This window comes from Solanum dulcamara, chromosome 2 (assembly GCF_947179165.1).
Source record: "Solanum dulcamara chromosome 2, daSolDulc1.2, whole genome shotgun sequence".
NCBI classification, from domain to species: Eukaryota; Viridiplantae; Streptophyta; class Magnoliopsida; order Solanales; family Solanaceae; genus Solanum; species Solanum dulcamara.
Window position 1 is genome coordinate 80,408,640 of NC_077238.1, and position 20,243 is coordinate 80,428,882.

At 33.4% G+C, this 20,243-nt stretch overlaps 2 protein-coding genes and 1 non-coding gene across 3 annotated transcripts; all 3 read right to left on the reverse strand.

Annotated features, from left to right (window-relative positions):
* Positions 1-5,779: 5,779 nt before the first annotated feature.
* On the reverse strand, positions 5,780-13,993 carry LOC129878411 (UTP--glucose-1-phosphate uridylyltransferase-like). The gene is made up of 21 exons (XM_055953457.1): positions 13,736-13,993; positions 12,199-12,246; positions 11,844-11,935; positions 11,455-11,545; positions 10,694-10,754; positions 10,537-10,614; positions 10,392-10,442; positions 10,208-10,281; positions 9,542-9,614; positions 9,376-9,433; positions 9,188-9,234; positions 9,031-9,096; positions 8,415-8,447; positions 7,657-7,709; positions 7,482-7,557; positions 7,342-7,398; positions 7,126-7,209; positions 6,931-7,032; positions 6,736-6,840; positions 6,513-6,584; positions 5,780-6,056 (listed from the first exon to the last, which is right to left on the reverse strand). The coding sequence occupies exons 1-21, from the start codon at positions 13,819-13,821 to the stop codon at positions 6,030-6,032; spliced, it is 1,434 nt and encodes a 477-aa protein (XP_055809432.1). The 5' UTR covers positions 13,822-13,993; the 3' UTR covers positions 5,780-6,029.
* A 1,650-nt stretch (positions 13,994-15,643) lies between these two features.
* LOC129881198 (small nucleolar RNA snoR109) lies at positions 15,644-15,735 on the reverse strand. The gene has a single exon (XR_008765531.1). It is a non-coding gene; the product is annotated as a small nucleolar RNA snoR109 (small nucleolar RNA).
* On the reverse strand, positions 15,695-17,835 carry LOC129880983 (60S ribosomal protein L6-like). Its single transcript, XM_055955265.1, has 2 exons — positions 17,225-17,835; positions 15,695-16,183 (listed from the first exon to the last, which is right to left on the reverse strand). The coding sequence occupies exons 1-2, from the start codon at positions 17,756-17,758 to the stop codon at positions 16,028-16,030; spliced, it is 690 nt and encodes a 229-aa protein (XP_055811240.1). The 5' UTR covers positions 17,759-17,835; the 3' UTR covers positions 15,695-16,027.
* Between the last annotated feature and the right edge of the window lie 2,408 nt (positions 17,836-20,243).

Here is a 20,243-nt window from a genome sequence, read left to right on the forward strand (position 1 = left end):
CGGAGGTATCTCAATATATGCTTAATTCTATTTCAATGTCTTCGCGTTGGGAAAGAACTAAATCTTGCTAGCAAGTTTACTGAGAAAGCTATATCTGGTCTAGAATTATTGGCAAAATACATTAATACACCAATTGCACTAAGATATGGCATTTCATCACTAATAAGCTATTCATCATTTTCATGAGATTGAAATAGATCTTTATTAATATCAAGAGATCTCACAATCAGTGGGGTACTCAGTGGTTGTGCTTTATCAATGTAAAATCTCCTTAAAATATTTTCTGTATATGTTGATTGATGAACAAATATCTCATTTGCAAAATATTCAATTTGTAGATCAAGACAAAATTTTGTCTTTCCGAGCCCTTTCATTTTCGAATTCCTTTTTTAGACATTTTATTGTCTTTGAAAGTTCTTCAGCAGTTTCGATGATATTTAAATTATTAACATATACTGTTATTATAACAAATTTAGATTCAAACCTTTCATACAGACACAAGGGAAAATTAGATCATTTTTATATCCTTTTTTAGCAAATATTCGCTAAGACGATTGTACCATATTCGCCCTCACTGTTTTAGCCCGTATAAAGATTTTTGAAGTTTTATTGAACAAGTTTCTCGGGAATATTTATATATTTCAGGCATTTTAAATCCTTCAGGAATATCATTAAAATATCATTATCCAAAAAACCATATAAATAGGCGTAACAACATCCATCAGATGCATGCCAAGTTTTTCATGAGCTGCCAGATTTATAATATACCTGAAAGTGATTGCATCCACCACAAGAGAATATGTTTCCATATATTCAATGTCGGGTCTTTGCAAAAAAAATTGTGCCACAAATCGTGCTTTATATCTTATGACTTCATTTTTCTCATTTCTTTTTCGCACAAAGACTCATTTGTACCCCACTGTTTTATACCTTTAGGTGTTCGGATTATCAGTCCAAAAATTTCACGTTTTTCAAGCGAAGCTAATTCAACTTGAATTGCATCTTTCCATTTTGGCCAATTATTCCTCTGTCTACATTCATCGACAGATTTTGGTTCGAGATTCCCATTTTGTTGTATTATTTCAATAGCAACATTATAAGCAAAATTATTTTCGACAATTACATTATTTCGGTTCCATATTTTTCCTGATAAGACATAATTTATTGAAATTTTTTTATCATTTTCAGGTGTCTTAACCTCTTCCAAGATCTTATCAATTGTTATGTCTCATCGCTCTTCTTGAGCAAGTTCTTTCATATCATGATCATCTAGATTGTTTGCTCCTTTTCTTTTTCGAGAATTTTTATCTTTGGAACCGATCGGTCTACCACGTTTTAAATGTGATTTAGACTCATTTGCATTAATTAATTGTCCTACTGGGACATCAACTCGAATTGGAGCATTAGCAGCTAGAATATGAAATTTAGCAACTCTTGATAGGGCAGTGAATGCATCTGGCAGTTGATTTGCAATATTTTGCAAATGAATTATCTTTTGAATTTCCAGTTCACATTTATTTGTACGAGGATCTAAATGAGATAGTGATAATGCATTCCAATCTATTTCTCTTTTCAGCTGTTTATTTTCTCCCCCTAATGTTGGATATACTGATTCATTAAAATGAAAAATCAACAAATCTTGCCTTAAATAAATTTCCTGTCATAGGTTCCAAATATTTTATGATAGAAGGAGATTCATACCCAACATATATCCTCAATCTTCTTTGGAGTCCCATTTTTGTGCGTTGTGATGGAGCAATTGGAACATATACTGCACATCCAAATATTCTAAGATGGGAAATGTTCGGCTCCTGATCAAAAGCCAGTTGTAATGGGAAGACTTCATGATAACTTATGGGTCTGATCCGCACAAGACTTGCTGCATGCAAAATAGCATGACCCCATAATGAAATGAGAAGTTTTGTTCTCATAAGCATTGGTCTAGCAATTAATTGGAGATATGTAATTAATGATTCCGCTAGGTAATTTTGGGTATGAACATGAGCAACCGGATGTTCAACTATTATCCTAGTGAATAAAGAATAATCATTAAGTGGTTGAGATGTGAACTCGCCAGCATTATCAAGATGAATTGTCTTTATTGCATAATCTGAAAATTGTGCTCTTAACTTGATTATTTGAGCAAGTAATCTCGTAAATGTCATATTACGAGTTGATAATAAACACACATGTGACCATCTTGTAGATGTATTTATTAAAACCATATAATATTTAAATGGTCCATATGATGGGTGAATGAGCCCACATATATCACCCTGTATACATTCCAGAAATGTTGGGGATTCAATGCCCACTTTGATTACTGATGGTCTAGTAATCAATTTGCCTTGAGAACATGCAGCACAAGAGAATTCTTTAAATTGGAGAATCTTTTGGTTCTTCAAAGAGTGTCCATATGAACTCTCAATTATTTTGCGCATCATATTAGAACCGAGATGGCCCATCCGTTCATGGAAAATAATAAAATCATTTGAATTAGTAAACTTTTGATTTACTATGGCATGTGTTTCAACCATGCTAATATTTATGAAGTATAAGTCGGATGAAAGAGCGGGTAACTTTTCAAGTATAAACTTTTTGCCCGACATCATTGTAGTAATGTAAAGATATTCATTCTTTTCATCATTTGTAGTCTCAATATGATAACCATTTTGACGAATGTCTTTGAAACTTAATAAGTTTCTTTGAGACTTACTACAATATAATGCTTCATTAATTGTTAAATTTGTTCCTCCGACAAGTACAACTTTAGCTTTTTTGGATCTTTCAATTAATCTTGTACTACCAGATATTGTATTAACATTAGCTTCTTTCATAATCAAATAAGAAAAATATTTCTTATCTCTTAAAAGAGTGTGTGTTGTGGCACTATCAATAAGACATATATTATCATAATTGATGTTGCATCCAACTGATAACTGAGGAATTTCCATATTTTTCATAAACAAAAAGATACATTATAAAAATATGAAAAACTAACAGTATAAGAAACTTTTAATAAATTACACTGCCTTAAGAAATATTTTACGAAGGACAACATAATATCGAACATAAAAAAACAATAACTATTTTTTTTATTCTCAGTTAGATGATCAATTCTTCAGTCAATATTCATAAAATCTTCAGCTTCCAAATGAGTAATATTTGGTAGATCTTCAAAAACTTCATCTTTATAAGCAAGATTCGCCTCAATATTTTCATATTTATTTGAGGGAGTTGTTTCATTATCATAATTCCAAAAATTCAAGTGTGCCTCTACATTATTATCTCTTTTTTTGAGAGAGGCTTGATAAAGTTTCACAAAATGATCGAGCGTACGACATTCACGTGCCCAATGACCCTTCATACCACACCGGTGGCAAATATTGATTTTACCTCTAGAAGGATTATTTTGAGGAACTTTATTGTTCTCATGTTTTTTTTCCATCATGATGACGATAATTGTTTCGTCCTCTACCACGTCCTTGCCTACGTCCATGACCACGGCCACGACCGTGGCCGCAATAATTATTTTATCTCGATTCAAACTGATTATGTGCTGCTACAACATTCGCTTCAGGGAATGGAGCAGACCAGTGGGACGGGCTTTATGATTTTTCATCAGTAAAGTATTATTCTGTTTAGCCATAAGTAGGCATGTAATTAATTCAGAATATTTCTTAAATCTCTTTTCACGATATTGTTGTTGTAGCAACACATTTAAAGCGTGAAAAGTGGAAGGAGTTTTCTCAAGTAAGTCATCGTCAGTGATAGTATCTCCACATAATTTTAACATGGAACTTACCTTGTGAATAGTAGAATTATACTCTGTCACAATTTTAAAATCTTGAAATCGAAGGTGCATCCTGTCATATAGAGTTTTTGGTAACACCGTAAGTTTTGGGTGGTGATATCGATCCTTCTAATTAGTCCATAATTCAAGAGGATCTTTCACAGTTAAATATTCAATTTTTAATCCTTCATGAATATGATGACGGAGAAAAATCATGGTTTTTGCTTTATTTTGGCTTGATGTTTTATTTTCTTGTTTAATAGTATCACCAAGACCTTTAACGTCAAGGTGAATTTCAGCATCAAGAATTCATGACAAATAATTTTTTCTGATAATGTCAAGTGCCACAAACTCAAGTTTTGATAAATTTGACATGATAAAGACTGAAATAGAAATTAATTTAGAAATAACAAAAACAACTAAAATTAAATTTCTTTAGTAAATATACCTGATATAAAAATTAATTTGTCTGGAGAAAATTAGAGTTTCGCGCTGATAACGTGTTATAAATAAACTAACTTAGCTAATTGATAAAAAGGAGTAATAGAAAGAGAGAGATTTTAGAGAAAATGGAGTCTATATTCGTTCCTTTCATTTCGTAGAATTGATGCCTTTTTATAGGCAAATTACATAGAATCCACGACTACTTTTTCAACATTTTTGTTATTGTTCCTTTATTTTTCTTAGAATGCTTCGTCATAGTTTTTTAAAGTATTTTTGTCATGATCTTTTCACTTCCTTTATTTCTTTTTTGATTTGCTTTGATACGTTTTTTCTTGAGTCGAGGGTTTATACTCTATCGAATTAACAACTCTTTTTGCCTCCCAAGATAGGCGTAAGGTCTAAGCACACTTTAGCCTTTTCATACCTCACTTATAGAATTATACTGAATATAGTGTTATTATTATTAAGGATGAACTTGAAATGTTTAACTAATACTTCATTCGTTCTAACTTACGTAATATACAAACAAAAAAATTCACATGAAAAATACTAGATTTAGATGAACCTAAAATATTACACAATTTTTTAAATAAAAGTAGAAAACAAAAGTGAAAATGACATTTTCCAAAGATTATAGATGTGTCGTATTGATTGCACACTTTCATGAAAAGTCATGTATTTAGAATTATTCAATCAATTCCTACTAGCGGTTATGCAAAGTTTGTTTGTTCGTCCATACATATAACGAGATATGTGTAATAAAATAAACTAACTTACCAAATTAATAAGAAAAACAGAGAGAGTTGAGAGAATTGAGTATCTATATTTTCATTTACACAAGATACACAGCTATTTATAGCCAAGTGTATCAGAAGATAAGGGAGTGAACAAAAAGACAATTTGCCATTAGTAGGTCTTATTTTCTTAAATGGAGCATCCACTGTAGGATTTTATAATAGTGTGATCCTTTTTAGTTCCGCACGCTAATCAAATCTAACCATTTTTTTTTTCAAACATTGTTATATAGATATGTTGGAGGAATGTAGACCAAGACGTAACAAGGAACCAATCTTGACATTAGTTTCATAAGATCACTTTAACCATTTATGATCGTCTCATGATGTTTAAATGTTGACTCATCTCATAATAAACGGTGCCAAGATTTTGAATTTATCGTTCCAAAAAAGTGTCTGTTGCAGTCCGGACGTTTTGCAAGGGTGAAACAAGGGTGGGCAGATCTAGTGAATAAGTCATGGATTCATCTGAATTCCATATCTTTGGATTAAGCTGTATTCGTGCTAAAACCTTACTAAGAAGGTACAAATAATATATTTCAAACCCAATAAATTATACGGAATGTGATAGAATTTCGAATTTGAACTCATAAAATTCAAATTTTAGATCTGCACGTCAGAAGAAAAGTCTCAAGAGAGGAGGGAGTATTTTTTGGGCAAAAAAAGAAAATCTTGAAGATACAGTGATATGCTTCAAGAACGAAGTCGAAGTTTAATTGCTTATAACTAGAATTAAGAGAGACTAAACTTCTTTAAGAAAAATATTAGGCTCATTAATTATGGCTGATTTTCCATGAAGAACTAAACAAACTATAGAAAAATGAAAATGGACACTCAGGATTTGGCTTGTAGGCATTTGAACTCTTACAGCGATTCCCGTAAAAAAAAAATGTTCATTTATTTTCCTTAATGTGACAATTCTCTATAAACTGCAACCAAAATTACTCCTTGCTTCTTTGGAACATCCTATGTTGTTTAACACCAGTAACACAACTCTCCTATATGTCCTCAGGACCATGGACATCCTGGAAACCAATGTAACAAACTTTAGTAGGCGTTTGGACATAAATTGAGTGATATGAGAAAAAAGTAGTAGTAATTGAAGTTATGTTGAAAAAGGGTATTTGGTGGTTGAAGTTGTGTTTGGACATATATATTTTCTTAACCCGAAATGTCTGGGGAGAGGAAAGGTTCCTTTTTTGGGTACCCCTAAGAACAAATCCAGTGGAGATGAGGTGGGGCATATAACTAAGAGGATTAGGGCATGTGGCTACGAACCACGGTGTAGGGGGTTTGAATCCCTCCTCGCCCGTCCAAAAGGGATGGGAATTTTTTCTTTTAACTTGGAAAACTAGTCTTTGAAAAACTCTTTCAAGTTTGGAGTAAAAAATTGACACAATATATAACCAAAATAGGTTTTTGATAAAAAGCAATATCGACTAAATCGAATTGCTTGCACGCATTTAGATCCATGGAATTACCTTATTTGCAAGCACAGCTCCATCTGGAATTTCTAACTTCACTCCGGATTTAGCATTGACAGTCACTTTCCCCTAAAAGGTATGAAAACAAAAAAAAGTTAGGCACTATATTAAATCAAATGAAAATACCATGAACTAACAGATCAGAACATCGTCTAAGAAGACCAACTCTACCAGTGAATACGTGAGTTCAAGGGAGATGAAGACAAACTTTGTTAATTACCTTCAGAGTAATGCCAGCTCCAAAATATACATCACCAGTGACCTTCAAGCTATCTAGCTCAATAATGCTGGGAATCGACTTAAAACGACTTAAGAAGCTGGCAACCTGTAAAGTTATGTAGACTAATTAGCTTGCATTCAACAAAAGACCGACCAATCTACCATGTTGAATCTGATTTCAGGAAGTAAGCTCAACCTTCTTGAATTCAGGTCCCAATTCAATAGAAGGGTTAGAAGGATTAGCCCTGGCTGGATTGCGGATGACATAGCCATCATCAGTCAACGTGTAAAGATCAGACTGTAAAAGTTACGCAGGTGAGTTAACATACTAAAGAACATTGATCAAAAGGGGATGAATTGTATCGTAATCATGACAAACACAGAAATTAACCTGGACAAGAAGCAGATCTGAACTTGCTTTTACTGGAAGGAAACGAGATCGAGGAACATTAGCTCCAATAGCCCGATCAAAGAACTGATAAAGAAAAGAAAAAAAAGTAATTCTTAGCTGAACTTCATCAGAAAGAGGAATCAGCTCAACGAAAATATAAAAACTTAAAGGAATGGCATTAGAGATTAAAAGGCATAAGGTTTAGGCTTAAGATACCCTAATTGCAGCACCAGCGGCAGTTTCAAGTTGAAGAACTTTAATCCCGTCTACTTCCTGCAAACCAAAGTAGCCACATCGTGATCTTATACAAAGTACTGAAACATTCAACTTCAGCCTCAACTAGCAGAAAGTGATACCTTAGGGTTTGGAATTATCTCCATCTTGAGTGCATCTGCTTTTACAAGTCTTTTAACAGCTTTTAGATTCACCCACCTGTTTGTATAGCCAAGGGTTCAATCAGTGAACGTTTCAAAGGAAAATGAAGTAATAACATAAAGCTTAGAGTAGATTAAAAAAGTCGTCCCAACTTACAAGTTGTTGGTGTTAAAAATCTTGAACTTTTCTATTGATTTAAATTCATTGACCTGTATCAAACAAGTTTCTTACACATCAGATGTGCCACCTCTGGAATGGAATAGAAAGAATCACGTACGCAATAAGTTTAAAAGGAAAAACGGTATTGGATACAACAACAAGAAAAATGTCGTCTCAAACTAATCTTGTTTGAATAATAGCAGCAAATACTAATCTAGGAGGAACATTGAGCAGGTCACAACTTTAACATTTACATATATACATCCAACAGAATAAGCTATTTCATTTGAAAGAAACATCTTACTGGAAAGGTATTGCAGAGGAAACTGGATTGTTCAGAGAAAGAACGTATCAGGTCTATAGATAGTAGAGTTACTCAGCCATATGAGCTTATCCAATTAGATAACTCGAGTGAAAAGTATATTTGAAATCCTCTGACAATCTTCTTGTGTATTCATAACAGTTTCATTTAGAGCATCAAAACAGAACGGTGAGTGAACAAAAATGAGGTAATTTCATCAGAATTGGATAAACATGTCGGCTATTAATTAAGTTGTTTGTCGCAGTAAAACTTGAAAAAATTGACAATATTTGACTCAGAATCAGTTATATTTATGTCGATGCATTTGAAATGTTCTTTAACTTCTTTTATTTATTGTTTTTGCTCTTATCTCCTAATGTCAGCAACAATTTAACATCTGCAATGTCAATGCATAGTATAATAGCTATAGAAGAAATGAAGAGGCGTGACTCACATGTTGATCAGGAACTTGAGCTATTTCCAAAAGCTGCACCACCACACAAAACAGAAGCTTAATAAGCAAGTTGTGTGAAAGTAACTCATAAATTGATAGCTTTAATGCAGCAAAACAATTGTCCTAAGCTCTCACAAAAAAGAAAACCAAAAAAGAGCGACCGCGCACTTGAATTTGGGCATCCACCATAGGTTCGCAAATGGTGTTTAACCGTAAGCATAATACCAAGAACTGTGTTGATTAGAAGTACTGCAAAGAAAGTACATTTCACTTCGCAGGTGCTACCTTTTCTTGGACACCTGTGTAGGCTAGGCAGGAAGGATGGGAAGGGTTATGACACATAATGGAAATCCTCATGACTGGAGATTTGACCAATTGATGTCACCCTTAACCCCTCTAAAACTAGTACTCAGTTGTTCTAGTGAAGGAGAAAAGATACGGGTGGTGGTCCTAACGTTGTTTTGAAATATTTAAAAATCTTCAGATGATGAAGTGCAGAGACAAGGATGTTATAGCAAATAACATCAACATCCTAGAACGTTTTATGGGAAAGGCACATATGACTAGGCCAGCAACTACTTGTAAAAAAAGTTAAACCGTGCAGTGGACCACATACCTGTACTTTTCCGTCGTACGAGATTAGGGTGCCACCTTTAACATCAGCTAATGTTTTTGGTGTCACCTGCAGAAATTGTCAAGATTTAATACTACAGTAACTAGAAACAGTTTTTACCTACCAAACACACAGCCTTAAAAGGCATTACAGTCATTACCTCCATGCAGTATTCGTTGTTGTTATGGATCAAATGATTTAGGATTTCTGTAATGTCGAATTAAGGAAACTAAATTGCACTGGGCGGTGATTGAGAAAAGCTTATTACTATTGGAAGCTTCTTATGATTGAGATGTCAATAAATGAACTCATGTTTTCATACACATTTGAGAATCATAGCAAGGATACTCAAATCAACCACAGCACCCAAATTATCTGAATTGGCAACAAAGACATATTCCTTTCCCTGTAACAGATTGAAAAAGAAAATTAGCCATTGTTACACAAACAGTAAATATAAAAAGACCAGCCCAATGCAAAGAAAAAAGAAAAGAAGTAACATGAAGAGAAGAACCTTTGATAAAAGTGCATCAAGCTTGCCACTATTCATCAAAGAAGGAAAAACATCACCATGACCTGGGGGGTTCCTGTACATGTGAACTGCATTAGCTGAGCAAAATGCTAAAATGAAACCAACAAAATAAACAGGGAGTACAAGAACAGGACCAGACGATCAGAACCCATGCACAATCTGCTCCAGTTGAGATGCAGTATGAAGAATTAAGAATTTGATAATCTTAGCTTATGTTTGAAATGGATTGCTTTATGAGAATGATTTATGTCACAAAAAAGCCAAATGAATCAGAATTTGCACTCTCATTCTTGCAGCAGCAAACATAGTAGCATACTTGGCCACAGACAACACGAATACAGATTTTTTTTTTATTTTCCGATAATTACAAGAACAAGTATAGATGCAGCTTGAAGAGAGGAAAACTTCATCATCAATTACAGGTTTAACTAAAGTAACAAGAAAAGAGCGTGAAAATTAATAACTTAAGAAAGAGCAGTTAGATTAACTGAATCATCATTTAAAAGATGATCATTAAGATGCAGATTCTGTCATTATAATTCAGTACAACACCCAAAAGAATTTTTTTTGTAAAATGTTTCAAATGGTGAGTTGATTCTATTTTTTTAATCGTAATCACAACGTCCACACATTAAACAATTTATATACCATCCATCTTTGCCAGCATTGCCTTTGCAAGGAAGTGGAGCAAAGTCTTCAATAACCATACGAGGATACTGACTCTACAAAAATTTAAAGATGAAAGAATGAATAATCCTATTCAAATCCAAAATTTTGGGTGAAAAAACAAGCTAGCCGATACTTAATATCATTGATGTTAAGCCCCACTAACCTGATTGAATGTGTGAATCTCAATATTTGAGTTAGAATATTTTTCTACAATCTACATAGAGAATGCAAAGGCAAAATCATCAGTTAAATCAAATCCAAACACTGGAGAACAATAATGGATTACTATGCATCACATATTATTTCACCTTTGCTGTATCATCATGGGTGTTGAATGAATTCATCAAAAGCAAGGGAACACTGCATCCATACTTGGTATTGAGAGCCTACAGACAGCATCCTTTTGTTGGTGAATATATACGAAACATCATGGTGAATTAAATTGATCCATAAAATCATAGATACCTCAATTTGTTTGACAATCAAGTCAAGGAATGTCAAACCATTACGGACTTCAATAACTGATCTGCATGGAAGAAATACAAACTTCAGGCTCTGAGAAGATATAAAGATGGATAAATAAACCAGCTAAAACTTCCATTTTACAATGAGAAAGGAGAGGTTTTTAACATTTCTAGACAAACTTGTCAAGAACCCAAGCATCATCATATACACCACAAAGGTAAAAGGTAAGGAAGTAGCATTTGAACTGTTTCACATCCAAATGATACAAGCTGCCATAGGAAATGCCATCAAATCAACCAAATAAGTCGTGTTTGATGACTCAAAGCATTAGAAAACTATCAAACACAGAGTAGAAAGAGAAACCAATAACCAAGTTTCATCCCTTTATAGCCTTCACTGAGGGCATGTGTAAGAAAAAAAATTGAAAGAAGGGTATCATGTGAAGGTAAAATAAAATAGTACTCCTAACAAGATTCAGAATACCATTCAGAAAGTTTCTTGGAACCTTACTGATGAATCAATAAAATAATGTTGCTAAGAAAAAGACAGAAGATTCAGAACTCTGCTCTGGATCCACCAACAGTATTCACTCTCCAGTGACATGTAATAGAATAGAAAGAAACTTGGAACAATATGTGCTGACAAACATGAGTTTAAGTCCACTAAAGAAAACAAAAGTATAAGTCACATCTGCATAACATAACCCTGTTAGACTTAATCTTTTAGACAAAATAACAGCTATATTTGTGGCAAATACATACTTTGGACCAGTGCACCCCATTGTTGTTCCCAAGCCTCCATTGAGCTTTAGGACAACAAGTTTGTCTAAGAGCTTCTTCGTTTCCGCGGGATCTGCATTGATCAAGATAGTGAAGCTTCTTCAGAAACAGTTTCAATTGGATCTGATTCTCTTAAGAAAAACATCTCCACACCAAAGGCAGATCTAGCTCCTCAGTGCAGATTCGACTAGACTCATTACTTAGGCTCTCACCATGTATACAAATATAAAAATAATTTTAAAAACACGTGTGTGCGCACACTCACACGCAAAAACAAATAAATACCAATTTATATATGCATCCGCCACTAGTTCACACTCCTCAATACAAGCCAATTAATACAAGAAGAGCAATTTAGCAAATCATAATACCTTCAGAGAGAGGTGCTAGCTTGTCATATGGCACCACCACGTCATCAGTTGGCGTTTGGATCTTACTCCACTCGACATGTTGCGCCTCACCACTACAATTCAAATGCACAATAGATCATGAATTGATCTGCTCTTGTTTGAGTTTTGCCAGCTAAAACTAGCCTTATCCTCTAAAACTTATAAGATATCCGAGATAATCAAAATCAATACACTAACACATTACTACCTTAAATCACCAAACACTATCGCAAATCCACTTACGAAATTGAGCATTGGATTAACCACATTCTAAAGTTCAGTAAAATAAAATGATTAACACTATAATAATCAGTAATCAGAGAATCTCCAAATGTACCTTAGATAGCGAGTGACAAGGTTAAGAAATCCAGATTTCTCATTATCACTGCAAGAAAAACAAAAACAATCAGACGAGAAAACACATATACAGAAAACAAAATCAGGTCTAGATTGAAACGGACAATGCAAAAGCAATCTAGCAAAAAACTACACGAAATGAGCAAAGGATCCAGAAATGGAGAAACTGAGATAAATAAAAAATGATGCAATCATGCAGAGCAAGTAAATCTAGCAAAACTACATACATTCACACACACACAACGGAAATCAGAAATGGAGAATTAAGCTGAAAACTTAGACAGCGAGCGACATGGTTAATAAATCCAGATTTCTCATTATCACTACATAAAAAAGTTCACACAAAAAATAAATCAAAAAGCTTATGAAATCCAGATAAAAAAAACGCAACATCGAGAAATTGTGAAAAATTAGATTTAAAAAAAACGCAATGCTGCTATCGTATAGCAATGATCAGGTCCAGATCAAAAAATAAATAAACGAAACATCGAGAAATTGAGAAAAATAGAAAAAACGCAATGCTGCTATCGTGTAGCAATGAAACCGCCAGAAATGGAGAAAATTGAGATACATCGAAAATGATAATAACATGCAGCAAGTAAATCAAGCAAAACTACACATATTCACACATACAAAATAAATCCAGATTTCTCATCATCACTGAAAAAAAAGTTCACTGCAAAAAATTTCAGCTCCAGATCAAAAAATGAACCAGACATCGAGATATTGAGAAAAACGGAAAATATGCTGCTATCATATAGCAATGAAACCACCAGAAATGGATAAAATTGAGAATCATAGAAATTGATCTTAGCATGCTGAACAAAGTAAATCTACGCCAAACTACGTATATTCACACACACATAATAAATCCAGATTTCTCATTATCACTGCAAAAAAAAAAAATCAGCTCCGGATCAAAAAATGATCGAAACATCGAGAAATTGAGAAAAAATAGAAAGAAAAAAAAAACAATGCTGCTATCCTGTAGCAATGAAACCGCCAGAAATTGAGAAAGTGAGAATCATAGAAATTGATTTTAGCATTGAGAACAAGTAAATCTAAGCAAAAACTACGCCTATTCAAAAAAAAAGTTCACTGCAAAAAAATTCAGCTTCAGATCAAAAAATGAACGAGACATCGAGAAAAACAGAAAATACAAATTGCAATGCTAGCAGCATATAGCAATGAAACCGCCAGAAATGGATAAAATTGAGAATCATAGATATTGATCCTAGCATGCTGAACAAAGTAAATCTAAAAAAACTATGTATATTCACACACACACACACACATAATAAATCCAGATTTCTCATTATCACTGCAAAAAATAATCAAAAAAATGAACGAAACATCGAGAAATTGAGAAAAAGTAAGAAGAAAAAAAAATGCTGCTATCCTGTAGTAATGAAACCACCAGAAATAGAGAAACTGAGAATCATAGAAAGTGATCCTAGCATTGAGAGCAAGTAAATCTAAGGGAAAACTACGTATATTCAACCAAAAAAAAAACTTGCCTGATTTGAGTAAGGCTGGAAACAGCAGATTTGAGATTAGATAACTTCTGGGCATCGGCAGGACTGAGAGCAGGCGCTGGAGTCATTATTGTAGAAGAGTATAGAGTTATACGAAGAGCGTGAACTGAAATGGAAGATTAAAAATTGCGTGAAATTGGAAGAGAAAGCAAAAAAAGAAAAATTTCAGAGAGGGAGGGAAGAAGGGAAGGAGTATTTATAGTGAAGAAAAAGCTCATCGGGATCTGTGTAAGAAATGTAAAAGTGAAAATTTGTGGGTGAGAGAAAATTGAGAAAATACAAGGGGAATATTATGACTTGTAATGAGTTGGTTATATATTGGAGATTCAAAAATAAATTGTGAATTGTCATTATGGTGTATTTGCTAGGAAAATATTATTGCGTTATAAATTGAATCGTAATCGATAAGTCAATTGCAAATTAGTTTATTGGCTTATTGATATTGAGTTATCGGATTAATAATTGATAAATGGATTAAAAAAAAATTAGTTAACGATTTATTGGTGTGGGGACGGATTCTCAATAAGGTTATTGAGTAAGCCGTTATTTCGTTTAAAATTATCATAGTTACATTCTTACCATCAGTATATTTGTTAAATAAATGTTTATGTGCGCACTCTCAAAATTTAGACTTTTATGTATTTCTCACTATGATCTACAATTACACCATTACCAGCTTAAGTATAGCTAGAAAAAAATTGTTTTATTTGATTGGAGATTTATGTATTGATGAGTGAAAGTGAAAGAAGAGATCGGAGCATGAAATGATTGAGTCAATACAGCGTCTGATAACCACCCGTTAATTACTGAGTTGATACCAAACCAACTGATAGCTTATTGGTTTCTCTAGTCGATATTCGATAAGCCAAATCATCAAGTATAATTATTTGTCAGATCAAGCGGCCTTACTTTCCTGGAAAATATTAATCCATTAGGAATCGTGGATTTATTGATAACAATTATAACAAATCGAGTGAAAGCAAACTAAGCTTTAGTGATGAGCTGTCTTCGCATGCAAATTTCATCAATATAGTCAAAAAAAATAATGAATGTGACAATTATAACTCTAGAACAATTTCAAAATAGTATGAATACAAGCTATCTCATTCAAAAAAAAAATGTTTTGCTAAACTAAAGTTTTTATTGATAACAAGTAGAAATTACATAATAAAGGTTGAACACGAGGTCACACCCTCCACAGTAATACAGTACAACAAAGGTAACTATACTTGTAAGTTTCTGCACAATTGGTTTTGTTAAGTTTTTTCCCAAGAAAATTTCGTTGTGTTTATTAAAGAAAAAACAACAAGAAAAACTTTTTAAAAAAAATACATCAATTTCACACTCAAAATTTAATTATTTGTTCCTTGGTATTCGAATCCAAGAATAGGTAGAAGTAGGAAAGAATGACATCTCATTTCCTTTCCTTTTTCTATAGAGATGCCATCTGCACTTTAACTTGTGCGCCCCTCAATTATCCCGGCAAATACTTGCTACTTCTCATCAATACATGTACTAGGCTTGTACGCCAAAACTATGCAGCTGAAAAGAAATCATACAACGTTCTTTGAATGACTGTCTTCTCGAGAGTCAACTACAACAAAAGCATACCCCCAGTGTAATTCCATAAATGGAGTCTGCAAAAGGTGGTGTGTACGCAATCTTTCCCCAATTTCTCATAGACCCTCAGCACAAGAATCACCTGATGCAGATTTTTGTAGAAGCAGCTATGGATGCAACGATTATTTAGAAGCAACTATCTAAGTAAACTGATATGAACCAGCAGACTGAGCAAGAAGTGTAGAGACGATTGGTGATAAAGAAGGGTCCCTATCGAAGAGGCTAAATACTACGCCATTTACTTCAATTCCCCTTCTCAATAGGCATGCACAATGTAAGAAGTTAGGTAAGCAGATATGTGAAAAGATTAAAAACAACCCGCCACTTGAACTTCACAGTATATTCATATATAGCTACAGCCACCATGGCAGTCAAGAAGAGTACACACAACTTAACACTCATCTTGGTAACATGTAGCTTCAATACAGAGGAAAATCTTGACATGGCAGAAAAGCATATCATTGAGCTTTGAAGATTAAAGAAAACAAATTGCATAAACAAGAAAATTCCCATATTGCGAATTCTAATTAAAGATGTTTATACTCAACAAATACTCAATATGACCTCTTAACGCGAGTACAAACCGTAAAAAGCAGACAAATAGTACTACCAAAAAATCAGTTTCAACAGAAATGTTGTAGGTGTGTTCTTCCTTTAAAAGACAAGCTCATGTGGTTTCATGCCTGACTTCAATGAAAACCTTGCAGACAAATACGCCTTCAATTCAGGAATTCCTTCGATGTCCTTGAGCAATGCAGCGTCCACAGCCTTCTGCTCGTCTTTCTTTTCTTGTGGAAGCACATTCTTCTCCTGCATTCAACAAATGAATACAAATCATATTAAATCAAGCAATTCTCAAATGTCTAATCCTGCTTCAAATTAGATAACACAATGCTGAAGAATTTCAACAATGTATGTTAAACAAAGAGAGTACTCACTATTACAAAGGAGTAGCAAGTGAATTAGTTCTCACCAATATATATTAATACTAAAAGTTAGAACTTTTTTTCATAAGTAAATCCTCAAACCATCTCTAACCAAGATCACAACTACACAATTCCATTTTTGTCTAAATTGTATAGAAAATAGACTTCTAAATGTGGTACTCATTTCATTAGTTACTTTTACAGGGCCTTTGTGTATGTCAAAGGAACAATAAATATCTTCATATACTAAACACTCACTATTAAGTACTGCATCTTCAGAATTGCAACATTCTCACAGCATGTAACCTACCTACTACTACATTCTTCCCCAAAACAAGTTAAGCACACACATACACTACATTTATTCTAACAAATGTATATCTATTTACCAAACGCTCACTGATAAGTAGCACATCTTCAAAATTGCAACATTCTCACAGCATATAAGCTACTAATACATTCTTCCCCAAAGCAAGTTAACCAAACACATACACTACGATTATAATTACACACAGTTTTGCTTTGTATTAGCCGTATTATTGTAGTTCTTACTTTAGATATCTTGCAGTTAACAACTGTGTTCTGATTATCCCACTATTCCCACTATTTTATTGTTAGTTGCTATGTTTTCTTCTTCTTTGTACTTGGGTCTATTGGAAACAAACTCGCTGACTACTCGAGGTAGTGGCAAGGTAAGCACAAACTCTCTTGTGGGATTTCACTTGATATGTTGTTGTATACACTAAGATTATTCTAATATATGTATATCTATACCAAACGCTCGCTAATAAGTAATGCATCTTCAGGATTGCAACATATAAGCTACTATTAGCTTAGTAAATGTATATTACTAAGTCCCATTGAGTGAAAATACTGAATTTTCATAAAAAGGAAACAAATTTAAGCAGAAAATGAACAAACAAACCTCTTTCTTCTCTTCAAAAAACTCTCCTTCTCCCTTCTTCTGCTTCTTCTCAACCTGCTTAGCAAAATACTTATCATCAATCTTCTCCACATTCACTCCATAAACATCAATCTTCGTTGAGGTACCAATAACATAAGCTTGATTCACACGTCTCAAAGGAACCCCATTAAGCTTAAACGGACCAGTAACGAGAAGTAATCCAGAAGAAAGCTGCTTCAAAAACACAACTCTCTTTCCCTTAAATCTACCAGCAAGGATAATCAACACTGTTCCAGGTGTGATACTTGCCCTAAGTTTTGTAGGTTTTGGTTTGTGTTTGTTAACGAGGGGTTTTTTCACGTCATCGGCGGGATAGAATTTTGGGGGTTTTACGGCGGCGGCGGCGGCGGCGGGTTTTTTCTCATGGAGGGGAAATTTGCCGCCATTTATCTTCTTGATTGCCCATAGACCCTTCTTATGGTACATTTTAGAACGTGAGAACTTTCCGACGCCACGGATTAGCTCTGGGTTTCGGATTGTCTTCTTCGCCGCCATTGGAGAAAAGCTCGAGCAGCTCTGGTGAAAGAGTAAAACCCTAGATTTGAGAAATGGCTAATAGCTGAGACTTTTTCAGCCTCTAATTTATGTAAAATGGATAATAGATGAGAGCCCAATGTTTATTTTGGGCTGGCCCAGATGATTTTTCATGTTTGGGCTGGTGGCATATCCCTTGGTTAGCATTCGTAGAACAAAATAAGTAGGGCTAGTTTTTCCATAGAGATTAAAAACAGAGGAGGGGGAGTTGGTTGTAATGAGACAATTCGAATGGAAGATATGAATTTTTTTGAGATAGTCAATCACTTTTTTAATTGTGAGAAGGTGGATGTAATTCAACTAGAACGAAGTGAAAGGACTGAAACGAAAGCTCGACCTACAAGGAGAGAAAGGTCATTCAGAACCCGCTGGCTCCAGAATAGGGGGGAGGGGGATCCAGAGGAGCCATCATTGACATAAATTTCTCACTCCTCTCCCGATCAAAAGAGTGTGCAATACTTCAAAGGGTTCGAGGTTAAGTGCACAAATATATATGTGTTTTGGGGGTCGTCATTTAAGTTGTGCTTGCAAGTTACATGCTTTAGTACGCGACTGAAATTGAAATATCATGTTATTTTTGCTTAAGTGCATGTAAAATATGACTAAAGATTTCAATCATGTGTATTTGAATTTATTTTTATGTCCTTCGGATTTCAACATTCAAATATTCTCCAAATAAGATTCATATATAATAAAGAAAAAACTTCAATCATCAATTTGTCCAAACAACAAGAAATCTAACAAACTCATGTAACATTCTTTTCATTTTTTTCATGTATGTCTTCGCTTCACTCATACATGATTAAAATACATAAAATTGACTAAAATCTCAATCATGTGATTCTGAAATTTTTGTTCTTAGGTTTTAGTAATTCAACACTCAAATCTACTCTAAATAAACTAAAAATTGAAACATAAGTGTCATGTATCGAGAATAACAAACTCTAATCATCAATTTATTAAAACAACAATTAATCTAACAAATTAATTTCGTTCTCTTTTAATTTTTTTTCATGTATGCATATGTTTCAATCGTACATAATTGAAACGTATATTAGAATTGACTAAAATTTCAATCACGTGGATCTGATTATTTTTTTAACGCAAACGCTTTTATTTGAAACTACCTAATATTGAATATTAATATAAAATAAAACATATAACGGATATCAATTAAATGAAGGATCAAAAAGGTGATATTCTTAATTTCTCATGTTTTGTAAAAGTTTATCTTTTGGCTCTCATGCATTTGATCATTGTCATACAACATTAGATGCTATACTTGTGTCTTCTCTAATGCTTCAAAAATATTTTGAATGGTTATTGTGGTAGAAATTATTCAAATGTTGAAAGGTTTAGTAGAGAATGTTTTACTTTAAAATAAGAGTAATTTATAATACATTTTAATATACAATTCCATTTGATTCATCTCTAATTTCATGGATTTTTATGTGAATTTTCATCTAATAAAATCTCATCTTCAAAAATATTTTTCTTCTCCGCACTCATCCTTCGTTGTGCCTTTCCTTTAATGGTGAAAAGAACTCCCATTGGAAAGTGAATAGAACATGAAATCATAAGCGTCAAAGTAATTGGAGGAGCTAGCTAGGGCTTTAGTCGCTATGTCTAATGAAGGATGAGCTAGCGATTCATAGGTAATAATAATAGGCAAATGACCCTTGAGACTCAAAATAATCAATACAATTTTTTGTCTAAAATAGGGTAAAGACTTTCTATTTGCTTACAATGTCAGTTTTTCACCTTTAGTTTGAAGCATAAGCATAGAGTGCATTTTGCTCCACACTTCAGAAAAACTAAAAATGTATGGATGAAGTAACGCTTTCTCCACCATGAGTTCTCTTAAAAACACTCGCCTAGTCGAATCTTCCATTAGATATTAAAATCTCATTATTCACACATATCGAATTGACACAAATCGCAATACATTCACATCATAATCTATGAACAACAAGAACAAAGACAATACCAAACAAACACTTGTTGCTGATATTTACCCCTTTACGGAACTGAAACTGAGATTTTAGGTTTTTTGCCGAGGCATTATCAATTATGTGATAAGAATATATAAAGAATGCAACTCATCAGAATTAAAAGAACAATTTTGACATTGCTTATTATGATATATTATTGCCGGTGAATAATCACTATTGAGTTAGAATTTAAAATTATAAATTTTTTTATTTGCCATCGAACTCATAGTTCATTTTAGTTACTGAATTCGTAATTAATAGATTTCCAAATATAAATACTCTGTGTTGGCGTCAAATGAGATAAGCATGTTCCCATTTGCTTTTTGACTTATTATTGTCATATATACTTTGTTGTATACACCTAGTAACTAACTTTTTTGATACCTTCTTATATTATATTTTTATTTAAATTCCTCAAGAAAACAAGATTTTAATAAATTTTAATTATTTAGATT

Coding starts and splice junctions, on each gene's coding strand:
- LOC129878411 (XM_055953457.1), bottom strand. CDS start 13,821: ATGACTCCAGCGCCTGCTCTCAGTCCTGCCGATGCCCAGAAGTTATCT. Junction 9,235..9,375: donor GGGTGCTGTGGTTGATTTGA/GTATCCTTGCTA, acceptor TCGACATTACAG/AAATCCTAAATCATTTGATC. Junction 9,097..9,187: donor ACAACGAATACTGCATGGAG/GTAATGACTGTA, acceptor CAATTTCTGCAG/GTGACACCAAAAACATTAGC.
- LOC129880983 (XM_055955265.1), bottom strand. CDS start 17,758: ATGGCGGCGAAGAAGACAATCCGAAACCCAGAGCTAATCCGTGGCGTC. Junction 16,184..17,224: donor TTTTTGAAGAGAAGAAAGAG/GTTTGTTTGTTC, acceptor TGTTGAATGCAG/GAGAAGAATGTGCTTCCACA.